Source organism: Triticum dicoccoides, chromosome 6B (genome assembly GCF_002162155.2).
Source record: "Triticum dicoccoides isolate Atlit2015 ecotype Zavitan chromosome 6B, WEW_v2.0, whole genome shotgun sequence".
In the NCBI taxonomy this organism is placed as follows: domain Eukaryota; kingdom Viridiplantae; phylum Streptophyta; class Magnoliopsida; order Poales; family Poaceae; genus Triticum; species Triticum dicoccoides.
In genome coordinates, this window is record NC_041391.1 from 273,283,241 (window position 1) to 273,299,463 (window position 16,223).

At 47.3% G+C, this 16,223-nt stretch overlaps 1 protein-coding gene and 1 long non-coding RNA gene across 2 annotated transcripts; one reads left to right on the plus strand and one right to left on the minus strand.

The window, feature by feature from the left end:
- Positions 1–9,252: 9,252 nt before the first annotated feature.
- Positions 9,253–9,796, minus strand: LOC119323252. Its single transcript, XR_005156194.1, has 3 exons — positions 9,592–9,796; positions 9,440–9,511; positions 9,253–9,354 (listed from the first exon to the last, which is right to left on the minus strand). It is a non-coding gene; the product is annotated as an uncharacterized LOC119323252 (long non-coding RNA).
- A 2,986-nt stretch (positions 9,797–12,782) lies between these two features.
- On the plus strand, positions 12,783–15,897 carry LOC119321093 (early endosome antigen 1-like). Its single transcript, XM_037594929.1, has 3 exons — positions 12,783–12,933; positions 13,197–13,334; positions 14,149–15,897. Exons 1-3 carry the CDS (start codon positions 12,783–12,785, stop codon positions 15,792–15,794), a joined length of 1,935 nt encoding a protein of 644 aa, XP_037450826.1. The 3' UTR covers positions 15,795–15,897.
- The last annotated feature ends 326 nt before the right edge of the window (positions 15,898–16,223 follow it).

Genomic DNA, 16,223 nt, shown 5'->3' on the forward strand with positions numbered 1-16,223 from the left:
TCACTAAAACTCTTAACAAGTTCTATCACCACTTTGTGATATTCGTACTCCTTTCAAGATAAAGTTGACAACCACCCACTCTTCTTTGTGGCAACAACCATTTAGAATGCAACATCATCACTTTGGGAACAACAAACAAAAATTAAAACCTACTATCAGGATGTCAAAGCAGAGAAATGGGAATCTTGATATTAGACCCTAACATCTAGTCAATTTGTACCATTTGTAGTGTTTCGTCGTTCTGGTAAAGAGCGCCTCTTAGTGTTGTGATATTATCCATCGTTGGATGTCAAAGCAGAGAACATACAACATGGTTGTGGTGATTGAAGGCACTTACGCAGCTTGATTTCTTCAGCATCACTTTCCTCATAGGTAGTGAACAGTTTCATGTCTTTTTGGTTCTATTCAAATATTGGTTCTATTCAAATATCAGGAAGCCTTGAACCATGCAATACAACAAAAACAGAGGGAAAAGTGCTTTAATGCAACCAAAATAACACAAAATATGTTACATGCCAATGTACTAAACGTCTAACACCAATGCACAACTTACTCTGATCAATCATTGTAGCAGTTCTAAGCTTCTGAAAAATCATGTGCATAAAAGTAGATGATGATTGCACTCAGGTAAGCCCGCACACACAAAAAAACATTCCAATTGAATACTTTTGGCATTGAAACCATGATGATGCTTATCTAAATAAACAAGATCCAACACATGTTCTCAAATGGATATTTTATTAGGGGTAAACTTCCAAGAAACAGATAGCATACTATTATTTAATGCAAAAACTTATATTTTTTTCATTGCATAGTCTTTCGACCTTGCAATGGGAGTACAAAATGTGCTAACTAAGTAAGGACGTTTTAGTTTATACAATTATTACCTTGACTTGGTTGGCGATAAATGGGATGCAGCGGCATCTGAGTTCCCATCAAAGATAGCCAGAGATGGAATGAATGTAAGATGAGTAAATTGTTTAGTGATTTAATGAATAAAACAATCTAGATATAAGCAAAGTCATTTATTCACCCCTCCTCTGATTTTGTCAAAAAGAAATTCAAAAAGCTGACTCTTAGTGTGCCATCAGCATCTCACATATTCCAACCAGTTAGCTGCAGGAGTTGTTGTGCCCGTCCAATTTCTCATGTAATGGTAGGAAATTATGGAACAATATGGAGGCGAGAAACATCGAGGTCATTGACCCATAATGGATAGTAAAATCAAGGGGTCTCATCTACAATTATATGGCATATAATTTAGACGTGGTAATCTCGTACTGATGCATGTTACAGCAAATTGAATATGTATGGGATAAAATAGGTGAAAAACAAGTGAGTAGGATGTGCTTTAACGAAATTCAGCAGGGCCACCATGTAACAGTTGTCGGCAAACCATAAGAACCTGCATGATAAATATTGATATAGGTACTATTCATGCATGAGTATTTATGTATATGTATATATATAGGTACATGGGAAAGTAGTAATCATGTACTGTATTTATATAGCGCCTCATTCAACTGAATGTCAAAATTTACACAACATGGTACAATTTCAGTGTATTTCATTAGAACGCCAGATTAAGCATCATAAGGAAAAGGTTCACAAAAAAACAGCATCGAAAAAAGAGAGGATGTAGGGTTACCGAAAAAGGATTGCGCCCCGCTATATTAATATAGCAACCACCCGATACAGCCAGAAGGGTTACCGAAAGAGGATGTAGGGTTCACCTCTCGATTATTGACTCCTAGGTATATATGTAGGATGTAGCCATGAAGGTGGTGATCCCTTGACGTTCTGCACCTGCGCGCATCCACCTCTTGTTGTTACACGCATAAAATAGAAAAGCCAATGCTTGTAAACACCACATAACAGCAGCAACGAAAATATGGTATGAAAAGTGAAAACAACTCTTATGCATCTTGGAATTTATGTCAGCTTAGAATCAGTACAGAAGCAACCAGAACTATCAACTGTGGCTGACATCCCCAGAACAAAGACAAATAGTTGGTTACTTAGGTAATCTAAGCATCAACCAAGCAAGTTGGCTTAAACTCTAATACAATAAAGCCAGGGAAAGAACTATTGCCACGATGAAGATATGTAGTATTGTTTGCATAACGCCAAATGTGGAGCTATCTACCCTCTTTTGAATTGGAACCCTCAATTCTCGGTGAAAAGAATACAACTGATCGGGAGATTTTTGCACGATTATTGCTTATGCAACTTGCTCTGTAATGTGTCCCCTATATAATTTAAAATATGCAAGTTGTGTAGTCAACAATAATAACTTCCAGTGATCTGCTGCAATGGGATACCTGAGGAGGCAGGATGAGGGCATGGGGCAATGATACAACAAACACAAGCAAGAAAAAGATGAAGCTAGAAGTTGCACGGTCTTCTGCTCCTGAAGATCCATTCAAGAGGTGGGCAGGCACAAGCCGATGGAAATGATGATCTACATAGTCACTGTAAGAAACATCGAGCGTGAGACTGTAGGAAAATAGACATGTTAGTTTATTGAGTGTAATTGTGGGTGGGAAGCAGCGAAATTATAAGCATACAAAAGAAAATATGCCAATCAAACAAATTGTCAAACACCTGACCTGCAATAACCATCAGAGATATATTTATGTTTATCTCTTGCTTAGATCTATCAAAACCAGAACTCCAATAACTTGAGATAAAAAAACTACAATAAAATGAGAAGAATACAAACAAAGTAGATTGGGGTGACCTTCAGTAGCATGATTCCGCCGCCCGCATCATCGCCGAGGTGCTCCATGACCTAGGACGTGTCACGGCGTCGGCCAATGTGTCTTTATTGAGGGTGAGAGAGAAGGACTGGTCATTGGAGAGGCTGCCGCCAACTGCGATTGTGGTGAAGGAGACACGTTTCTGCCTCACCGCCCGCTATCTCCTTCTCGCCCTGTCTTTCTTGCCCTCGTCCTGGGTCCTCCATGTGAAGCACTGGTTATATTTGTCTGGTGGAACCAGAAGAAGGAAAGTCGATTGTGAATGATAATACAACCAAAGCACTGAGGAGGTCCGTGTTTGTTTGTATCGTGAGAAAAGGAGAAAAGCAATAACCCCGCAAAAAAAGGCAATGTAAACGTAATTATACGTGCAATAGCTCCATAATGGAAAATACAAATTTTGTTTGGTTACGGCGTGGTAACGCAGATCGTTCTCGGCAGCTGACGTGGCCTGGATGGATCGAGGGGAAGCCGCTGCTTTGGACTAGGAGAAGAGGATCGAGGGAAGGCAGTGCCGCTGGTCTCAAAGGAGATCGAGGGGAGGCGGCGGCGCTGAAGCAGAAGGACAGGATTGAGCGGAGCCAACAGCGCTGGACTCGAAGGGGATCGAGGGGAGGCGGCGGCTCTTGATAACCGGCAGGAAGCGGAAGAGACGACCTCAACCATCCGCATGCCGCTCAGCCGTTAATGGGGGTAATTTATTTTTTAGAACGAAGGCTCAAGGGGAGCCCGACTTTGAATTAACAAAGTCATCAACCGGCCAGGATTACAAGGCCACCAAGCAAGAGCGACCGAAAGATACAAGGGAGCTAACAGAGCAGTTTACAACGCAACGCACACTACTGCACACATAGAAATAATGTCGAAGCCCGCTGCACATCGGCACCAAGAGCAAGGGAGTAGAGTAGCGTCAAGGATCAGCCAAAGGCCTGCAAGAACTGCGCGCAGCCGGATCGTGGGATTGGGATCACGGAACCTGTCTTCCAACGCCGAAGAAGACCCCAATCTTCTCGCCTAGGCTCGAAGGCGCCGCACCGTCGGGTCGTTGGGTGCTCACCCGAGAGCAAGAGCAGGTGCCGGTCGAAACCCAGAGCAGGCATAACTCACAGTCCTCACCACGCCGGAGGCACACCACTAGCTGCACTGCCACCTGCCCGGGGCCACCGAGAGCAGAAGGAAAAACACTGGGAGGATTGTCGAAGAAACAAGCTGCAAAGACCCAAGGGCGAAGCTTGGGAAGCCTCTGCTTGGACTCGCAGCCGACGAGCGCGCTCCTACCTCGGCACCACTCACCCGGAGAACCAGACAAACCCAAGGCGGCGCCTCCAAGGAGAGAACGACGTGCAGGACGCCGCCACCGCCCAACCCGAGACGAGTTTTGGGCTTTCACCCAGGATCTCGGACGGGGATGGATACGGGAGACCTCAGCGGTGTCTCGAAGGAGAAAAGGCGATGCGCGCACGCACCCTCACCGCCATGGTCGGAGATCCGACCAAGGGTTTCCCCCGGACTCAAGATATGCCACCAGCACCCCGCCAGCACCGGAACTGGCAGCGAACGCTGTAGATCGGACACAGCCGGAGGGGAAGAGTGAGCAGAGGAGGAGGATCAGCTCGACCTTCATATCTGGAGCGGAAAGGCCGCGCCACGACCACCACCCGCCGGATCCGCGTCGCCCGAGCAGCCGAGGACGACGGCCGTCACATCTCGTGCACGCCGCCTGTCGCAGAGGCTGCACCGCCTCGCCGTCCGGGGCCGCCGCCCCGGTGTCCGGGGTCCTTCGCGCAGAGACGAAGCGATGAGAGGCCTCGCCGCCACCTTCATCGGCGGCCACCGGGGCTTGCCAGGCGTCCCTCGGGTGGCGGCGAGGGAGGAGATGTAGGATGGGGTGGCGGCGGCGGGAGGAAACCCTACTCGCCCCCGGGTTGCCCGCTGGGGACGACACGGGAGCCGCGCAAGGGGGGGAGGATCAACCGGCTGGTACTTGGCCAATGGGGGTAATTCATTGGAAGTGCCGCAAGGTAAGGAGATGAACTCCCCGCGCCTGTCCGCCTCTCTCCGATACGACTGCCCACCTCCAGGCTCACATCGGCGGGCTAACCACCAAAAGAGCCCACACAGACGGAGAATCGGCCCAATTAACCAGACTGCTCGAAAATTGATACGGGAGCAGCGCCCCTCACAGACCTCAGCCCAGTTAGCCAGCCAGTGCGCATCAAAATAACCTCTTTCGGCCCAGGCGTGGGGAAGAAGAAGATCATACGGCTAGGAATACGTAGACCACGAAAACAGATGGTTGTGAAGGCTGATGGTCTGAGAGAGCTCCTAAGATGCTCAGTTATAATGTTTTTAAACTAGATCATTAATGGCGTGCGTTGCTGCGCCCGTTCATTTTGAGGGTAGAATGATAGAAATTATCGTAAATATATGGAGGCAAAATCTAAACAAAACTAAATTGTTAATTACATGAAACTAAAATATGTTCAAATAAGTTGTTCCAAGTATGTTTCCCTTTTGTTTTGATATGTGAGGTATTCCAATCAGTAGTAAAGTAGAAATTGAAAAGAGAAAATACGTTTTGTTCACAATTATAAGAATTGAAATTGCCCAACATCTGAACTTTTTGTGTCAGCTTATATACATGATGATATACTTACTAAATATCTCCACAAGCCTACCTCTAGAGCACACGTGTTCCTGCGCCCATAAAGTTTTTCAATAATAGTTTTTTTTGCCAAAATATGAAAGGTCATGACAAATAAGGTGATAAAAATCATTATAATCTAAAATTTCTATCGTGTAGTTAACCAAACCAAACTATTTTATGCCAAAATATGATAGGATTTTTAAAAAAATAATAAAACCACACCGAACTCAAATGTAAGCTTACTACTTGATCCATCCTATAAACTATCGATATCTTGGTGTGTGAATTGCACATTAAAGATATACCCATTATCAAACATGAGCCGAATTGTAGCTATAATACGATGACATCTTGGTTTCCAACTTTGATAGAGCAGAATAGAAACACATGAAAGATAAACAAACAAGATCTATCCTATAAACCATCGATACCTTGGGGTGTGAATTGCACCTTAAAGATATACCCATTATCAAACATGAGCCGAATTGTAGTTGTAATAAGATGAAATATTATTTTCCAACTTTGATAGAGCAGAATAGAAACACATGAAAGATAACAAACAAGCCTACCCAAATAGAAATGCAATAGTGCATAATACTATACTAGCAAATCTCGCGCGGCGGCACGCTGCGCCCGTCTATAGCTTTGTAGTACATACAATTGCTAAGATAAACTGTGTAAGCTAGTGTAATCATCTAAATTGATAGGTGGCAAAAATATCATGGCATAGTGCATCACTCGAATGCATGCATGGTGTATATGGGCCAACAAAAGTTGACCGTATGGGCTGTATCAGAATGTTAAATATTGAGTGGACAGAAACTTGAAGTAAAGTGGGATGGTTTTTTTTTTGGTCCAGCCTAAATTGAAATAATTACTATGAATGAAAAATTACATAATAAACCGAGAATATAATTTAATTAATAGAAAAGAATTAAAACACAGCAAATCTCTTTAAATTTGATGTAAGTACAAATGACGAACAACTATTTGATACGCTGTATTCCTTGTAATGACCACATATACTCCATTCTCATCCTCTATTTAAGAACAAAATTAATTAGTATCTATGCCTGTTGGAAAGGCAACTGAATAATTGCTAGCTAGATCCTTGGAAATGCAAACTCCTGTGTAGTAATATCAAGCCGATCAGCTGCAACCTGACCAGGCTCAGCGGCCAATGCATCAGCAATCTCGGGCCATTTGGGATTGCAAGTAAACGTAATAAACAAATCGGGAGCTCCATATTGCCGACATATAGCCATCTCGTCATGATAATTCAAAAACATATACCGAGGCCCACCAGTAAAACTGCCATGCAATATGAATTGAACCCCGATATTCTTGCCAGTAGAATTACCTTTGCCCATTGCATCTCACTGATACATCTCACTTCGAAGCTTATCTTGTTTTCGGAAATGATACCCCAATCGATCAGATTCAACACAAGAATATGCATTCACACTTACTCGCTGACTCAATCGACCACAGCTCGTATAAGGATTGACCTCGCCTTCGCGATAATGAAAATAATAATTTTAGTACTCCGACATACTCACACGACCACCATCGCCACGTTGAGGCACAACATCCGTAAAACAATCATCATCATCACTACTATTATCGCCGAGTTGCGAAGCATCCATTGAAACCGACGAAGCCAGTTGAGGACTACGACGGCAAATATAATTAATGCCCAAATGATAACTCTTGTCTCCATAAGGAAAAAGAAGGGGATACTGCAGAGCCATAAGATTACAATTGAGAGCAGATATGTGCTTCAAAGCACCAGAATGACTTTCAGCAATAACATCAAAACTCTTACGCTCTGGTGTCAAATCACCAACGATAAGTGCAGCAACCTCAGAAACAGTCGGACCAGAAAAACGCGTACCATGTGGTCCACCGTCATTACCTTAAAGGCGTATAGATACCCTCGGTGCATCAGGGCTGCAGAGACTCTGGCGAGCAAGCCTAAATTTATGAACCAAAGGATTATACATATCGAGCATCCTTACAATAGATGCAACAATTTTAGGATCTGGACAAAGAGAGCTGCCGTCATCCCTAGCAAACACATTAAGTCTGCTGTCGACCTTGTCACCTGAATCAATCATATATAATTGAGCAAATTTTGGTGATAACCCATCAGGAGGCACAAGAGGCCCGATACGGTGATAGACCACCCCATTCATCTTAAACGCGAAGGGAGCACCACCAACATTGATACTGTTATCAATATGAGCACCCAAGGATGTAAAACAGAACATTGAATTATATTGCCTAATCAACCGCATGAACCTATTAGAAATCACGTCTCCATCAAACCGTATCAATCTATCTAATGGAGAAGGCGAAAAACGGAACTTCGGCAAAGAAACCTTGCCACTACGGCAACAACCCGTAGAAACAGGTCTTCGGATAGTAGGCGTCCGGTGATAAGTTGAGCCCTTACGAAACCAATAAAAAGCCCCACACCATCGACATGTAAGATCCGGACTGCCATAATACGAACGGCCCCTCTGGACAGCTGCATCAATAACAATAGAATTACTAAACCAATAATTTCACGCTACGTACAACTAAAATGCAAAAAAAATTACACATCGCCATACTCTTGAGGAGGTGAACCAAATCCTTCGGGATAGGGAGTCCCAGCACGCGAACTACACAAGAAAAAAATATATAGTCCCCAATGAAAACAGCATGAACAACATTAAAAATAAATGGAATAAAACATAAGAAGCACAAACCTTTACTCCTCCCAGACCGATATGATCGAATCAATTTCCTCTTGCGTCGAGCACGATCACTATTGGCAGCATGGACAACCGGTGTGGGCAGAACTTAAAAAAAGAAAAATGGAAAAGAAAAAGTACGCGAATCAGTAAAATATTTTATTCTTGTAACATAATCACACGTACGTAACAACCAACCTAAGAGAACGGGTCAAAGAGAAGGACCCGCACATCGAAGCGGAACAACACGTGGATGAGTAACAACCGAAGTACGACGCAACCAAATTGAAAAATATGAAGCACCAGATGCAACGGTTGCCTCGTCAGCACTGGGAACAAATCCATCTGCAAATACAAAAAATTCAGCACTGAAAACAAAACTATCGACAGCTACAAAAATTTGGTACAGCCAAGATAGAAAAAAAACACAGATCAAATGACTGCGTCGTATCCAAAACACACCCAACAGACGACAACGGACACACATGCATGCGCCATGCACGCAAACGCACGGACGAACCACGGGGTGCACATAACAGCACCGAGCGTACATGCATGCGCCATGCACGCAAACGCGAGAGTACGCCAGAGGGTGCACCTAACACAAAAACTGCACCGCACGAAGCATCTGCAGAACTCACCAGGCCATATTGAACACTGTCACCAGCCGGCCCACTTCGGCCCAATAGAGGCACACCACCACTCGCTCTATTCCGCCGGCCCACAGCCCCTCCCCTCACCCGCGCGGAACAACATCATCGTTTAGTCCCACCTCGGAAGCGGGAGGGCGTGAGGAGCAGCTTAAATAGCTGCCTCCACCCCCCACATCGAACTCCTCTATTACTACCCCCCACTGCCCCGTTGGACCCCATTGCTGGGTCCGTTCATCAGCTCGATCAGCCGCCCGAGTCGCCATTGCGCTTGATTTGGGTATGTCCCGTAAGCTAGTACGGACCCAACAGTGGTGGTTGGGTATTTTGTTTCCAACTTTCTGCACCACGAGGTGCAACTAACACAAACAGCATTTTTTTTGTAACTTTGTACACCACAACGTGCAACTAACGAAAGCACACACATGCACGGTCGCCACATGCAACAGATCCTCATATGCACCAAAAAAACGACAGGGTACCATAGTCTATAGAAAGCAAAGAGGCAGCAACAGCAACAACATCAGGCCCACACATCTCTGACCCACAGAAAGATACATCTGTATATGCAAAGTGAACCACATAATTAAACAACGGTAAACAACAGGAAAAAAAATGAAAGTTCATCGTGCCAAAAACACAAACCAAGAGAACAATCAACATGGCGCTTGCCCAAACGAATCTCCTCCCTGCGAGAGGCAACGGAGGCACGACTACCTGCTTGCAACAACAAATCACAACATTTAGTCCACAATATCAGCAAAAACCAAACGAACGAAAAAAGAAAAGAGACAAACCAGATAGCATATCAATATCCACTGAAACAGAAGACGACACGGGCAAGCAGATGAAGAAGGCGACCCACGCGCACGACGACCAAGCCGACAAGACGGACGACGATGAGCAAACGCAGGCCTATCCGACGAATCAATAGAAGCACCACGCCGACCCGAACCACCACGACGAACAACCGTAAGACCACGCGAGCCACGAGGCCGGCCAGGACGACGCAAACCATCACGACTGGATGAAGTAGCAACCATCGAGCACTAGGAGAGAAATGAAACCACATGCAACAACACAAGAGGGAAAGCATCATATTTATAGCCCCATATCATGCGGGACAACTCCAGAAAACACGAGAAGATCAGCACCGACGGATAGGGACGCACATGCTCTAGAAAGAACGATCAAAGCGGCAACGACAACTTGTATGGTGAAAATGACAGACTGAACACCGCGCAAGAAATCCGGGCGGTGCAACCGAACCGCTTCAACCGATCGCCGCTGGCCACTCATATCACTGGCCCGCTGCATGGCTCCACCCATATCTCCTGTCGTTTTGCTTCTGGGAGCAAGTGCAATTCTGCCGATCAGTTCCAGTTGGTCGACCGCTGCATGATGCCGCCCATGCCTCCTGTCGTCTTGCTTATGGAGGCAAGTGCAAATCTCCTGGTTGCTTCCAATTGGTCGACCGTCTCACTGGACACTCACAACACGGATCCCGCTGCATGATGGCAATTGGTCTACCACGCGGCAACGCATAATTAGCCTGCATGCATGCAACGCAAACACGTACGTATAAGCACTGTAGCACATGACGACCTATTCCATGCTAGAACGCTGCAAACAAAGGAATGCAAAATTTTAAAACCTGCACGGTAAGGGAAAAACGATCACGTTCAAACAACCGAAAGCGACGGCACATACAACAACAAGGGCACAAACGAATTGAGACGACCCATATAAGAAAAATAACCACACCATCCTATCCCACATGCAATGAAAAAATGCTAAGCCAACCAAACCGAGTGCCACACCAGTTCAAAAAATTTGAAACGAAACCCTGAATCCACAAAGCAATTCTACACCACCAGGTACGAAACTAATAGCACGTGTCACATGCGAAATTCACCATATGTCTTTTTCACACAAGTGGCTGAACCTCAAGGCAAAAACCTTGCCTGGAATAGAGGCTTGGGTATTAGTCATAGTAGTCAATTTGTCCCCGCAGAAAAAAAAGGTCATAGTCAATTTGTACCACGGCTACCTTATTGAACTGAAAATTAAATATGAACAACCAGCCATGCAACATCACAGCATCAAAGTTCCATCAAGAAATTAAAAATATAAAGTTGCATGGTTCATACCTCGTACATATAGTACGTACTAATAATACTGAACTTACCTGTACTTGAAGCATCAGAAATTTCACATAACCAAAGATCTTATATAGCACAGCTGCTATATAAAATAACACAAATCTGACTGTGTAGTCTCTGTTTTTTACACCTTGGTGTGAATCAACAGATCAGGGTGATTATTTGCAAACTACATTAAAAAAACAAAGATGTAGCTTCTTTTTCTTTCATAGCTACTGATTTTGTATGGGGAAGACATCTCATTCCAGAATCCAGATTATCACAATCATACTGAATAGCACTTAAATCACGTACTAACACTTGAACATCCAACACCTCTCAGCTAGGGAAAAAAGCAACAATCCTTTGGGTTCATATAAGTCATAACACAGAGCAGTTCGCAACCAATGGTGCTATGTATTTACAGTAGAGACGGGAGATGCACCTTGGTGTTAAAAAGTTGGGGAGCCCAAGAACCAGCTTAGACGACGATACAAACACGACGTCCAGATCGCCTGTATTGACGGCGGCGGCAGCCGGCAACCAGTCCGACACTGCACGGACGAAGTCCCTCGTATCACCAGGTTCCACTCCGAAGGGGCACCATGTCGAATGCTGGAAGAACTTGAGGCAGCGGTGGTAGCGTCACCGAGCTAGACTGACCGGAGGCGCTGTAGCACAAAGCTACATCCCTTCTCATCTACCTCGGCCTGGACAGGCTGGAATGGTGTTGCGAGAGTGAGCCGGTGGCGCAAGCCGACGAGGGGAGTGGCCCCAAACTGACGCGGCAAAGTCAATCTCGTGTTCCGACCTCCTCACCCATCGCCGTGTGAGGCCCCGTCGCCATGAGAGGAGGACACTATGCGTCCAATCGCGCATGGATCGAATGAAGAGGAAGCAGGACCGTATTAGGAGTAACTGAAAGTATCTTTTCACTTCCCGTCCCCCGCGTCGCCTCTGGGCGGCTCGGGCGGAGCCCAGCACCGCCGGCGCCTCGTCCCACCCCGCCCCCTCCACCTCCCCTTGCCGCCGCCGAATGACGCGGCCGGGCTAAGCCCGCGCAGCGGACGACGGCGGCGGGGCTCTCCTGGCCCGCAGCGGCGCGGGCGGCTCTGGATCTCGGGCGGTGGCCCGGTCTTCGCGGCAGTTGTCGGCTGCTGCGGCCGCGTGGGCGGCGCGGCGGCGAGGCCTGGTGGTGCTCCTGCCTCTTCCTTGGCGGCGCTCGGCTTGGGGGCGTGGTGCTCCGGATCTCGGCGCTTCCCCGATGGGTCACCGTTCCTGCTCGGCTGGGCGGCGCGGGAGCCTCGGTGGTGCTTCGGTGGCCGGCGGGGAGGCTGGCGGACGCTGGATTTGGCCGGGCGTGGCTGGATCCGGGCGTTCTTCGGGGGTTTTCTGCTGCAGCCTGTTCGTTGTCTCCGCGTGGTGCGGTTCCTGCGGCGTGGCGGCGGTGACCTCCTGCCCCAAGGCCTGGTGAGGGCGACGGCGTGAGGTCGGCCCGATGGCGGTGACGGTGGTGTGCGTCTAGGGCCCGGCATCTGGTCGGGCGGGCGCGCGGGACGGCCTTGGCAGGGGCGGGCGCTGACGGGAGGCTCCCCTCGGTGCTCTGCGGTGCTGGTTTGGTGGAGGTTTTAGGGAGGCTTGATGGAGGTTTGTGGCTGGCCGGTACGGGCTGGTGGTGGTCGAGCATCTCAGGGAGAAATCCTTCTTCCGGCCTTTGCCGGAGCTGGCGACGGCGGCGCCTGTGGGCGTCGCGCTCTTTCCTGGAAGCGTCGTCGATGTATGGTGCTCCACCCCTCACCCCGCGGCCTTGGCTCCGGAGGGAAACCTCTGATCTGCGGGATCGGGCGATGAAGGCGTCTTCACGTCTTCTTCCTCCTTGGGGGCATCGTCTTGGAGCCGGCTACAACCTGAGACCGGTGGATGGCGGCATCTTCGCCGCATGGAAGGGCGGCATCTTCGCCGCGTGGGATGGCGGCATCTTCGCCGCGTGGAAGGGCGGCATCTTCGCTGCGTGGTTTGCTGAGGCGGCCGTTTCAGGGGCGCCGATTTCTGTTTGGCAACGATGATGGCGTCAAGAGGAGCTTGGGTCGCGGCTCGGGCTTTGGTAGTCGGATCTTCCCGGCGTGCCCGAGGTGCTCTTTAGGGCACGGTCGGCGCAAGTCCTGCATATTTCCCTTGTGAGGCTCGTCGTCAAAGTCGAAGTTGTCGGTTGTTGGCGCGTGTGGCCATCTGTTGGCATGTGCCGTCTTTGCTCTGTGTAGCTGTTTGCGAGGGCGACTTGTTGGTGGAGCTCTATGGTGAAGTCGGAGTCGCCCGTTCGGAGATAACCAATGATGACGATGACGCTTGCGACTCCCCGGCGTTCTTCTTTGCAGCTCATGTTTCATGTCGGTGGCCAGGTTGGCCGGTGGTGCCCATGTTATATGGGTTGGGTTGTATTGGTTTTAGCCCGATTTTCCGTCAATTAACCGGGCAATTCTTATTTCTTCTTAATCAATGAAAATGGCAAGTCTTTTGCCTCGTTTAAAAAAAAATAGGAGTAACTGAGCTGCAGTTATCGTCGCCCGCGAGTGGTACACATCAATTGACATAAAGAGCTACGTCAACGGAGAATTACTCCAAAATCTCCAGCCCAATCGACAGAGACGATTCGTTACCTTGTCACCGCCCCTTGGCGTCGCCCGACGAGTCCTCTCCTGCCCACCCTGTCTCTTGGTTCGCAGGAACGATTCATCCTGACCGCAAACGTCCGTCCGCCGGCAAGGTCAACAACATCAAGCACCTCGCACAGATCGCGTCGACCAACCCGCGCCTCCTTCGTTCCCATGTGTGCGGTCCATGATTTTTTTTTCTCGTTTGATGATGGACACGAAAGCGATTACTACAGACCGAAGGCCCAATAGGCCCAATTAACAGCAGATGGTGGATTTTGTTACGGGAGCAGCGGCCAAATCCATGTGCGCGACCTGCATAGCGAAGGAAGCCCAGGCAGGATTAGAGGAGGATCCAATGGCCAGAAAGACCCACTACTTGAGATCCGACGGCTAAAAACGGTAATGGCCTGAGAGAGCTAGAAGAGTGCACGGTTATATAATGTATTTAAATTTGGAACAGAAAGAAAAAAGGTAGTAAGACGAGTGAACGGGGAAAAAAAGCAGTAGAAGGCAAACGACGCAGCTCTCTCTCACGCTTCTCCCGTGGTCGACGTTGCAGTCCACACGCGGGCGGGCACGCGGCTGGGCGCGCCGGTTCCACCACCTCATCTCCCGCACTCCCTCTGCCTCGTATCTCGTCGCCTTCCTCCACACCCCGCAGGAGCATTGCCAGCCGTCCGATCGCGCCCAGTATCAAATGAATCGAGGAAAACTAATGAAGAGAAACTGAAAGTTGCTGAACAGGAACTTGAGAAGCAGAGTTTAGGATGGTTAGCAGCACAACAAGAGTTAAAGGAACTTGCACAACTGGCATTCAAAGATACAGATGATATCAATGGTATTATCACTGACTTCAAACGTGTGAGGTCTCTGCTAGATGCTGTACGCTCTGAATTAATCTCTTCAAAAGATGCTTTCGCTTCCTCTCGCAGACAAATAGAAGATCAAGCGGTTCAGTTGCAGGAACAAGTACAGGAACTCGAGGACCAAAGGGTATTACTGATGTCTTACACCCATGATTTGGAGGCTGCTAAACTGGAGATTCAAGGGAAGACACAGGAGCTCAGTTACGCACAGTCTCGTTGTCATGAACTTGAATCACAGTTACTTCAGGAAAGGGAGAAGGTCGAGTCTCTAGAAGCCGAATTAGCCAAAGAAAAACAGAGCTTAGAACATAGAACTGAAGAAGTAGGCTTTCTTCAGAAGGAGCTTGTTCAGAAAGAAAATGAGTGCACCAAATCACAAGAACTTGTTAAAGTAAAAGAGTTTGAGCTGTTAGAAGCCAGACAGGAAGTCCAAGACATGAAGTTAAAGGTAGAGTCTATTCAATTGGCTGTTCAAGAAAAGGATTCAGAGCTTTCTGATACACAGAGCAGACTAACTGAAGTCAGCAGTGAAATTGCTGAGCTTCAGCAGTTGCTAAATAGCAAGAAGGATCAACTGCTTCAGGCTAGAACTGAATTACATGATAAAGAGCAACATATAGAAACACTGGAGAGTGAGTTGGATAGCATACGGCTCAGATGCTCACAAGCTGAATCCATGGTTCAAAGGATGGCTGATCTCACTGGCGATCTTGCTAGTTCCGTAAAAGCCGGAGAAATGGACATCTATGCATTACTGGATGATGAAATTTCAAGCACAGGTACAGCCCTCGAGTCCAATTTGCATAAGCATAATCAACTGGAGGCTGACATAGAGATGTTAAGAGAATGCTTGCGGCATAAGGACATGGAGTTGAGAGCTGCTCATGAAGCACTTGATGCCAAAGATCAAGAGCTGAAGGCAGTACTTAGAAAGTGGGATGTGAAGGAGCGGGAAGTACGTGAGTTAGAAGAGTTACCGGATCCCAGTGCCACAAATGAACTTGCTGGTTTTTCCAGTGAGACAACAGAGGACGGCATTGTAGGAGAGATGGAGCTCCCAGAGCTTCAAATTGAAGCTGTGGAGGTCGAAGCACTTGCTGCTACGACTGCATTGAGGAAGCTTGCGGATATGACTAAGGATTTCTTCAAACACGGCAAAGCTGATTCTGGTATTGACTTGGTTGCATCAGAGAGTCAGAAAATCAGTAAATGTGATCCTAAAATGGAAGTACACAAGAAGACGGATGTGATTCTTGAAGCTGAAAAAGAAATAGTTAGGCTCTTCTCATTGACAAAACAGATTGTCACTGATGACATAATAAACGATGTTGAGGAATGATAGCTTCAAACTGAAGCATGTAGTCTTCCAATTCTACCAAGATAGCTTCAGAGTAGAGATATACCAGATTGATCTTTCGAACATTTATGGACAGCGATGTCGCCCAGAAGGATGAGATTGTAACACCCGGATGTAACTTCCCATATTTGTAACTCCAACTCTTGCCATTTTCGACTATGTGCTATGGTATTCCCTCCGTGGTTGGGTTTTGTCTTTTGTTTTGCATTTTATTCATGCATCGCATATCATGTCATCATGTGCATCTCATTTGCATACGTGTTCGTCTCATGCATTCGAGCATTTTCCCCGTTGTCCGTTTTGCAATCCGACACTCCCACGTGCACCGGCGCACCCCTCTTGTTTCTTTTCGTGTGCGGGTGTTAAAACGTTCTCGGAATGGACCGAGGCTTGCCAAGTGGCCTTGGTATA